This window comes from Daucus carota, chromosome 6, assembly GCF_001625215.2.
Source record: "Daucus carota subsp. sativus chromosome 6, DH1 v3.0, whole genome shotgun sequence".
NCBI classification, from domain to species: Eukaryota; Viridiplantae; Streptophyta; class Magnoliopsida; order Apiales; family Apiaceae; genus Daucus; species Daucus carota.
Window position 1 is genome coordinate 540,614 of NC_030386.2, and position 9,655 is coordinate 550,268.

The window sequence follows — 9,655 nt, forward strand, 5'->3', positions numbered from 1 at the left end:
ATATCTTATAAATACAATTTAATCTATCAGTCAACCTCATATTTTTAGTATTATCCTCATATATTAATAAAATCTGACGACATCGACATCTTTAATTTGGCGTTTATTTGGCCAAATATGGACTATATATTAGAGGCGGAAAATGAAAAAAGAAAATGCTAGATTGCTCAAAATTTGACTATATATTAGAGGCGGAAAATGAAAAAAGAAAATGCTAGATTGCTCAAAATTTAGTTAGCACGAAATAATTGGTTCTTCTCATTTTAATAATACTGTGATCCTCCGCTGTTCATATAATCAATCAATTGCAGGGGCCGTATGGGAGAGTTTATAATAAGTACTTCTTATTTAAAGTAAAAAAAAAGAAGTAAAAGTTAGAAGTTAATTAAGAATCATAAGTGATTAAATGTTTGAGAATAAAATAAAAGTCATGAAACAAAAGCTAGAAATCCTAACTTTTTATAAGTGCTTCTCCAGTTTTTACACAAACAGTATGAATAAATGCTTTTAATTTAAAACTCCAAAAACGGAGATTTTAAGCCTCGCCCAAACAGCCACGTAATTACTCATCTATGTGTCTAGTTATTTGGTAAAAAAAATTCGAAGAGGAACACTTCAAATTATTCAAAATAAGAAACGTACGCATTACTGTGAAAACACGTTTTTAGCCATAATTTGAAACACATGATTGGCTCGAAGCACAGTCAGCAAATGATAAATACGTACAAAAGATCTTCATGATAATAATCGAAATGGACGCAAAATCCATAATAAATCAGACGTTACAATAAAAGCTGTCAAGCCGTTTATCGGTCAAATTAATTCCACATCTTCCACCGTAGATTTTCATTCAATCTCCCATTCAATATTTACAATGAAAAAGCACCTTTATTAATATTTTGTGGGGTCCCCTTAATGTATATGTTGAAAGTATTACAAAGATTCTTTAAAGACACAAGTACTTGTACTATCACTACGTGCCTTATATATTGCACTGCTGCAAATTTATAAGTTGCTCTGCTTTGTGTTAAGTAGATTTATTTTAATGGCGGATAACGGTGACAATGGTGGTGGTTCCGGCGGAGAAGGGTCGCAGAGTCGGCGGAGAAAGAGCCATTATCAGCGGCACAATGCTCAACAGATTCAGAGGCTTGAAGGGTATCACTGATTTTTTTTTTTTATGAGTAGTGTTGCATTCATTTATTTTTTCGGGTTTCGGAAATTTGATTTTTTTAATTTTTGTTGAGGAATGTGTTTGATGATTGTTTTCTTGAAGAGAAGTGGTGATTTTATTGATATGTGTGTATGTGTGCATAGCTTTGGATGATTTCATTGTTTTATGGTTGATCTGGACGGGGTATGGTCTGCTTACATCTTATTTTTCGAGGCCTTTTTGGCTAGGAGTTGATGCAGTGTATATGTTTGGTTTGGTTGCAAGGTGATGAGTGTTATTAAAATTGCTAATTTTTTTATGTTTTAATTTTAATTTGTGTTTGATTGAAGGGCGTTCAATGAATGTCCTCATCCGGATGAGAAGATGAGAATGGAGCTGAGTCGAGAGTTGGGATTGTCTCCGCGCCAGATAAAGTTTTGGTTTCAGAATCGGAGGACACAGTTGAAGGTTTGTTGGTATTAAATTATTTTTGTCTTTGTTCGTTCTTGGTTTTGTTTGGTGCTGATTCAAATGTTTTTAGGCTCAACATGAGAAAGCTGATAACTTTGTTCTTCGCTCCGAGAATGATAAGATTCGATGTGAAAACATAGCCATCACTGAAGCACTTAAGAATGCTGTGTGCCCCGCCTGTGTTCGTCCTGATCAGTCTGATGAAGATGTCTACTTGAAAGAAAAAAAGTTGCGGGAAGAGAATGCTATGTTGAGAGAAGAGGTTTGTTTCATAAGAGCTGTGATCTTTATTGCGTTTTATGAAATAAGATTTTATATTAAATTTAGTAGCATGCTCTATAGTGAATTACCTTTTTAATTACGTGCAATTATGTAAATGCCCTTGAGCATCACGCGGCAAGTTTTGAATGTGATTAACTGTGAAATGCAGCTTAAGAGAGTCAAGACCATAGCTGCTCAGTACATGGGAAGGCCCATCTCACCGCTCCATCTGGGGCAGCCACTTCATTTATCACCGATGGATTTATCAAGGGCAAGTTCAGGGCACAATGGGATGACTGGTCTATCGCTTGACCCTGATCTTCTTTCAGGAAGCTCCTCAACCTTTAAAACTTTGCCATTCCAGCAAATTTTCATTTCAGATATGGACAAGTCTCTCATGATTGATGTTTGTCGTAATGCTATGAATGAATTGATTAAGCTCTTGGAAAACAATTCACCTTTCTGGATAAGGTCATCAGCTGATGGAACTGAAGTCCTTAATTTAGAAGCTTATGAAAGCATCTTTCCAAGAGTTGGTAGAAGTCCGTATGTTCGGATCGAATCATCAAGGGATTTAGGTGTTGTGATCATGAGTGGTTGTTTGGGTTTGGTTGACATGTTCATGGATGCGGTTAGTTTTAATGTTCTCTATATAACTATATATGGTTAATACTCTAACTACCAAAATGTCGTGACATGAAATTCTGACGTGGTGTGGTGAATATATATTTTTACTTTGCAGAACAAGTGGATGGAGATTTTCCCTAATATTGTTTCAAGGGCATCAACCGTTGAGGTTATATCGACTGGATTGATGGGCAGTCGAAATGGCCAAATACAGCTGGTTAGAAATTTATACAGTTTATTTACTTTATCCATTTTTGTATACTATATGTATAGATTATAATACAAACTTCTTGTAAATGAATGTGTTCTTCTTCTAGATGTATGAAGAGTTGCAGGTGTTGTCCCCATTAGTGCCAACACGTGAATACTACTTCCTTCGTTTTTGCCAGCAAATTGATCAAACCACATGGGCTATTGTTGATGTTTCCTATGATTTTCCCCAAGAACTCCATTCTAATTCTCAATACCGAGCTCGTCGTCTACCTTCAGGGTGCTTCATTCAAGATATGCTCGATGGCCGCCTGAAGGTCCTGTTTTAAGTCTATAGCAACTGAGTTTTTGTGTGGCGTTTTATAACTCAAACTGTCTTAATATATTTCATGATAGCAGATTACTTGGATGGAACATGTGGAAATCGAAGATATAAGACCAATTCATAGTCTTTTTAGGGAATATATATGTAGCGGGTTAGCATTTGGTGTTACAAGAAAGCTTTCTGCACTTCAAAGAGCATGTGAAAGGCTTACTTGTCTAATTGATGCTGCTAATTCTTTTTCTCATCTTGGAGGAGGTGAGCCTTCTACACGCTTCACAATTTCATCTATTGTTATATATGTTTGTGGTGTCACAAGTAACCGAAAATAATTTTGCACATGTTTTTCAGTAATTACTTCCCATCATGGTAAAAAAAGTTTGATGCAACTTTCCCAAAGAATAGTTAACAGTTTCTGTTCTAGCATCAACTCGGTTAATGGGCAGCAAGTGATGCTCTCTGGGATGAACGATTTTGAAGTACGTGCAACTCTTCAAAAGTGTACTGATCCTGGCCATCCTAACAGCATGGTTCTTAGTGCAGCAACTTCCATTTGGCTCCCATTTTCTCCTCAGAAGGTTTTCGATTTCTTGAGGGACGAAAGAAGCCGGCCTCAGGTAAGATTTATTATATTATTAAGTTTATTTTTCTCTAGCCCAAAAGTCCATGCATATGACTTTTACTATTATTTGATAATCTTTTGTTTGTTTGATTGATTAGTGGGATGTTCTCTCTAATCACAACCCTGTGCAAGAGGTTGGTCATATTGCGTGTGGATCTCATCCAGGGAACTGTATCTCTGTTCTCAGGGTATGCTCTTTAGCTTCTGCTTTATTTTGTACCTCTGCTCTCTACCTTTTTTTTAAAGGCAATGATATTTCGGGGATGCCTCTATCGCTAACCCTTAACAAACATGTCATTAGTGACCCTTAACTCTTGTTACCGAGAGAAGATGGTTAAACTACAATATTACTGATATAATTATGTTTGCATACTTGCCCTTATTAATTTAGGTAATTGTAGTTGGGCCGCCTTAAAAAAAAATGAAATAAATAAAGTTTTGATGAGTCCATCCTTTCTTTTATTAACTCGGATCATAAAGATAGTGACTCGAATTTTGATGATACAAATTTGCAATAGTTGGTAGGTAGATTTATGCCACTAAGACGCTACCTGCTTGATTGTTCCTTTTTAATAAACGAGATTTCATTACAATGCCAGAACAATATTTATGACGATGTCATTACTAGTTACTACTTCCATCAAGTTCTTGATCTATATTTCGTAATCATCATTAATATACATGTAACTTAATATCTTGTCATGACCAGGCCTTCAATACCAGCCAGAACAACATGCTAATACTTCAAGAAAGCTGCATTGACTCATCAGGTGCCCTTGTTGTGTACTGCCCCGTAGACCTACCTGCAATAACCATAGCCATGAGTAGTGAAGACTCCTCATTCATCCCTGTCCTGTCCTCGGGATTCGCGATATTACCTGATGCTGGGAAAAAGCTGGGTGCTGGAGAAATGGCTGTTGGATCAATTGTTACTGTAGTGGTGCAAATAATAGTGAGCAATTTAACTTCCGGTAAGCTGAGCCAGGAGTCGGTGAATACAGTTAATAACCTCGTGGGAAACACCATACAGCACATCAAAGCTGCCTTGAATTGCTCTCCTTGTTTAGATTGAGGTGGATTAAATTTGCGTAGATGTTAATGCATGGATCTTTATTACCATGTACAGATAGTTAAGAGAAGTTGAAGGTTAGTTGAGGTCTCTGAATTTTTATCATCAATATTACTGATGCAAACTTTTATGGCTGCATGTTAATTCTGCTGCTGATATTTCTTTCTCCCCTGCCAAATTTCAGTACTATTTTCAATTTTCAACTACTACTCTTCTACTTTTTCTTGATTTTTTATTAGATTTAATGTCAGTAATTTAGTTCTGCTTTGTTAATGTGGGAGTGAAGTGTGCAGCCTATTTATTGTTCTAGCTGTGATTTACTGCTGTTATATTCTTATATCCACCTTTTTAGTCTATGTGAGTCTGGTTTCCAGCCACCATTGGATGACCCCTGATTTTGAGTGAACCCGTTTTACAGTGGGATGGACGGTCGATATTAGAAATTCTTAACTTAAGATACACTTATATTGTGTTTGGTTGGGGTGAATGAAAATGGAGGGAATGGAATGATATTTGAACTATAATTTAGTTGAATGTATAATAATTTCATTCCTTCCACCATTCAATTCCTATCAACCTTAAGTAGAGCTTAAACCCTCCATTTTGTGAAGGTATGCTACATTTCTTATCATACCTATTTTCTATCCAAATCTTATCATACAAAATTTGTACTTACTCATTTTTTTTCAAAATCCTCCCTCCTACACTCTATTATTTTCTTTTATCTATTATTTATACTCATTCCATTCCATTCACCCCAACCAAAACACAAGGAATGGTAAATATAGCTTTAGGCAAGTCGGGCTTCTCTAATTTCGACCATTATCCCGTCCATTAAGTATCACCGGTAAATGGTGTAAGATGTGTTTACTCAAATCAGTTTAATATCCGATTGTGACAGGACTAGCTGCTAACCAGCTTCCTATGCTTGTAAAATTTAATACAGTTCAAATATTTTCTAAGATATATGAACATAAGTACTGTTTTTTCTTTTCTTTCCTCTTGCTTTATCAAGGCAAGTAACAAATGATTAAGCTGTAGACTAGGGTTCCTGACTCTATTCTTTTCTGGGCTTGGTTCGAGGCTCTGTTATCTAGACCTATAGATAGTACTGGCTGGTCCTTGATAATTTGCAAATGATGTGTACCATGTACTCGTAACTGATGCTTTTCGTGTGACTCTTTTCTGAAGATCTGACAATCGAAACATCTGATCCCCGACAAATGACAGTGGCAATGGCTAGTTGATGTTCTTAAAATCTTAAACATTGATTATGAAAAACGTATTTGACAAAACCAGGGGAAAATGAAGTTAAAACGCAACTGCAGTCTACTGATGCAAAGTTGTTCTTGGATTATTTGTGTTCATTTTTAATACTACTTTACATGTATTTTGTTTGGTTAAGATTAGGCGCTATATACACTATACCAACGAAGAAGTGGTGATTAAACTAGGATTGAGGGAACGAAACGAGTGGACTGTGCTAAATGACAGCAAAATCGCCCCTTCAAGAATCAAGATGCTATGATGACTCGGGCCATAGAATTTGAAAGTTTATCTAAAGTTAAGAATTTTTCTTGGCGAATATTTCAGATAAAGAGCATCTCAATTGTGTACGAACAATGTTGATGCTGCAATGTGTGTGTGGTGTAGTGGAGACTGGAGACAATGCTTGGTGGTGTGTACTGTTTTCCGAAAGTGCTGGTATAAGACTCAACTGAGACTTATCGCAGGCTCGAGTTGGCATTTTTTTTTTTTTGAGTTAAGTTATCGCTTAGGCAAGCAAGCAACAACACATAAATCATAAACTCTCTCTTTTTGAACGTTGCCTGGGGGCAAGGCCGGATGAGTCTGATTTTCGACGAGATTTTTTAAGTTTCTGAGCTCTTTTTTGGTGACATTTGGAGCCTCAAATTTGGATCTTTTCTCTCTGGACTTTGAGAAAAAAACTAGAGTAAATTACAAAGCGTGGACCTACACTTACACATTTATGCACTTTGTGTATCATTTTTCAAATCTAGCAAACTGTGTAGCTTCAGTTTTAAGATTCTTGCAATATGTGTATTTCCATTAAGGAAAATGCTTGGTGCACATAATTGTATACAAAAACATGTACATAATGACATGTGGCGGATTTTAATTGGATGCCCCCCTGCATTTACACCAACCACCCCAATTAAAACCCACCACATCATTTGACACATCATTATGTACAAATTTTCTGTACACAATTATGTGCACCTAGCACTACTCTTCCATTAAAAATCATTTAACGCTGTTAGTAACTTAGTATTACAGGGGTAACAGTGGTAATGTGTGACTGAGAGGTGAGAGTTATATCTGTGTTCTGCGTGTATGTATGTACTGCTCCGCTATGTTATCTAAGGTACTGTTTGGGGTTGCTGTTGCAGACAGCAACAGCAGCTTTTTGCTGAAAAGCTGGTGAAAAACTGTTTGGTAAATCGAAAAGCAGCTTTTCCGAACAGCAGCTTTTAACTGAAAAGCTGCTGTTAGAAAAAGCAGGTCCTCCCATGCTTTTGGAAAAAGCTGCTTTTCAGCTTTTGCAGAATGCTGTTATAGATTTCATTATAAAACCTCACCAAAAACATTATTTTTTTTAATATTATAACTCAAAATAAGTAAATATCAAAAAATTACCAAACAGTTATCTGATTTCTACAACAGCATTTATTTTACCAGCACTTTTTCTGACAGCACAACAATTTTTAACAGCACTCCCAAACAGACCCTAAGTATGAAAAACAAAATCAAGCTTTCCTTTGGTTTTAGATATTTAAAACTTAAATTTTTAATCAAAAAAAGTTAAATATAAGATATTTTAAAATACGTGCTAACCCCGTCTCCCAAGTTAAATAATTAGGGATGGAGTAGTAATTATGTAGTATTATATTCTTGGGTCCCAACTGAATACAATTATTAAATTTTTTTTTGTAAATTGTATGATAATTTTAAAACTAAATTCTGAAATTAAATTTCATATACACAATTAAATGTGTACCAAACAATATTAAAACCCTTGAATAATAAAAATATTTAATGGGATGTAATTTTGTTACATGAATAATCATTATGTTATAAAATTCTAATCAATATATATGTCTTTTAAGCAATACATAATATAATAATAATAAAATAAAATAATAATAGACTTTTTAGCTTAGTTTTTATTTAAAGAATTTATTTATTATCTTTTCAAATATCCTCGAAAGCTCTCATGGCTCCTTATATTTACATTATAGAAATTTTATAAAATTATTTCGTAAGTAAAAGTATTTCGATTTTAAATTTTAAAATATTTGGGTTATGTTTTTCACATGTAAATTGATGACGAATTTTATTAGCTCGTAGATATTAAAGAAACTCTTTTGAGCTATACTCTCCTCCATTGTGTTTACGTAAGTACTTGATTTTGTGGGTTGACTCTCCTTCGATTAAATTTTTAAATACTTGAATTTCATAAATGTTTCAGATTTTTCTTTCATAAGAAAGACCTGTACACATCTTAAAAAATCATCAATGAATATAATCATATATCGCATTCCTCTAATCGATGACTGATTAATAGGCCCAAATACATCAAATATACCAACTCCAATGGTCTTTTACTTTAAACTTTGAGTCTTCATATCGCAATTGATGTGCTTTATCGTACTGACATCCTGTACATACGATATTTGTTCTTAATGCAATTTGAGGAAGTCCATTAAGTATCGATTTCTTCATCATCAAACTTAGCTTTATAACGTGACCCAACCGCATATGCCACAACTCTGATGTCTCATTTCTTTGTGTCTTGTCTTCAAATGCAGATTCTGTAGACATTACGTAAACTGATTTTAACTTATGCCCCTGTATTATTGGTTTTTCAGAGATATTAAGGTCTTGAATTACCTTCACATTGTTTGGATCAAAGACAATATAGTGATCTCATGAAGTTAATTGAGTCACAAATAATAGATTCTTCTTCATTCCTAGAACATGATAAATATAATGTAGTGACACTTTATTCTGATTATACCGAGGTATAACAACCGCCTTTCCAACATGAGCTATTGGTAATTTCGAGTTGTCGGCTGTTACCACTACCTGATTTCCCCCATACTCAAACAAGTTTTGCATCTTATGTTTATCGTTCGTCATGTGATTTCAACATCCAGAGTCTACAATCCAATCATTCTTATAATAAATAATCTCTTTTGTTGTCATTTAGAAAGGAGATACATCTTCATCATTGTGCTTCTTCACCCACGCTATCTTCTTCGTTAGTGCTGGATGTAGCAATATTACTATTTAAAGACTTCTTATTTGACCAGCCATCTTTATCCATATGGCGCTTTTTTTTTCATAATTATAACAATTTCCATCAAATCTCTTAGTATTATCTCGATTTGCAGAAGCTCCTCCTGAACAAAAACCTCTCTTCTTAATGACTTTATGACATGCATACAAAATTCTTGAATCTGTCCCTACTCTGCTGTTTTACACCGTCTCTGCAGTTGTGCTTGGTGTAGAGTGCTTCTTCTTCACCTTTTAGCGAGACTCCTTCCATTTGCTTTGTCATGACCTCTTAAGCTGCTATCAAATTTTCATACTAAGCAAGAGATGATTGTGTTGGCTAATCTTGCACAACACTAATAAAACTCCTGTATTCAGGCTTTAAGCCATGGATAATTATGCTTGTTATCCTGGCTTTCTGAATAGTAGTCGTTGAATCCAAATTTGAAATTTTACGACATACTGACTTCATCTTATGGAAGTATTTAGAAATCGTCATTTCTCTTTGTGCCATTGATAGTAATTCATTTTCCAAAATTAGTAACATGGTATTATTCTTCTTTGAAAACAGTGTTGTGAAAGTGTCCTGGGCTCTTTTTCGGTGGTTTTACATCCCGAATATGA

The 9,655-nt window shown here is 34.9% G+C and overlaps 1 protein-coding gene across 1 annotated transcript; it reads left to right on the forward strand.

Moving 5' to 3' along the window:
* Positions 1 to 968: 968 nt before the first annotated feature.
* LOC108226664 (homeobox-leucine zipper protein HDG11) lies at positions 969 to 4,938 on the forward strand. The gene is made up of 10 exons (XM_017401658.2): positions 969 to 1,158; positions 1,504 to 1,621; positions 1,695 to 1,886; positions 2,055 to 2,516; positions 2,628 to 2,729; positions 2,830 to 3,039; positions 3,122 to 3,302; positions 3,396 to 3,661; positions 3,765 to 3,854; positions 4,376 to 4,938. The coding sequence occupies exons 1-10, from the start codon at positions 1,046 to 1,048 to the stop codon at positions 4,736 to 4,738; spliced, it is 2,097 nt and encodes a 698-aa protein (XP_017257147.1). The 5' UTR covers positions 969 to 1,045; the 3' UTR covers positions 4,739 to 4,938.
* Positions 4,939 to 9,655: the final 4,717 nt, after the last annotated feature.

Coding starts and splice junctions, on each gene's coding strand:
- LOC108226664 (XM_017401658.2), top strand. CDS start 1,046: ATGGCGGATAACGGTGACAATGGTGGTGGTTCCGGCGGAGAAGGGTCG. Junction 1,622..1,694: donor ATCGGAGGACACAGTTGAAG/GTTTGTTGGTAT, acceptor AAATGTTTTTAG/GCTCAACATGAGAAAGCTGA. Junction 1,887..2,054: donor ATGCTATGTTGAGAGAAGAG/GTTTGTTTCATA, acceptor TGTGAAATGCAG/CTTAAGAGAGTCAAGACCAT.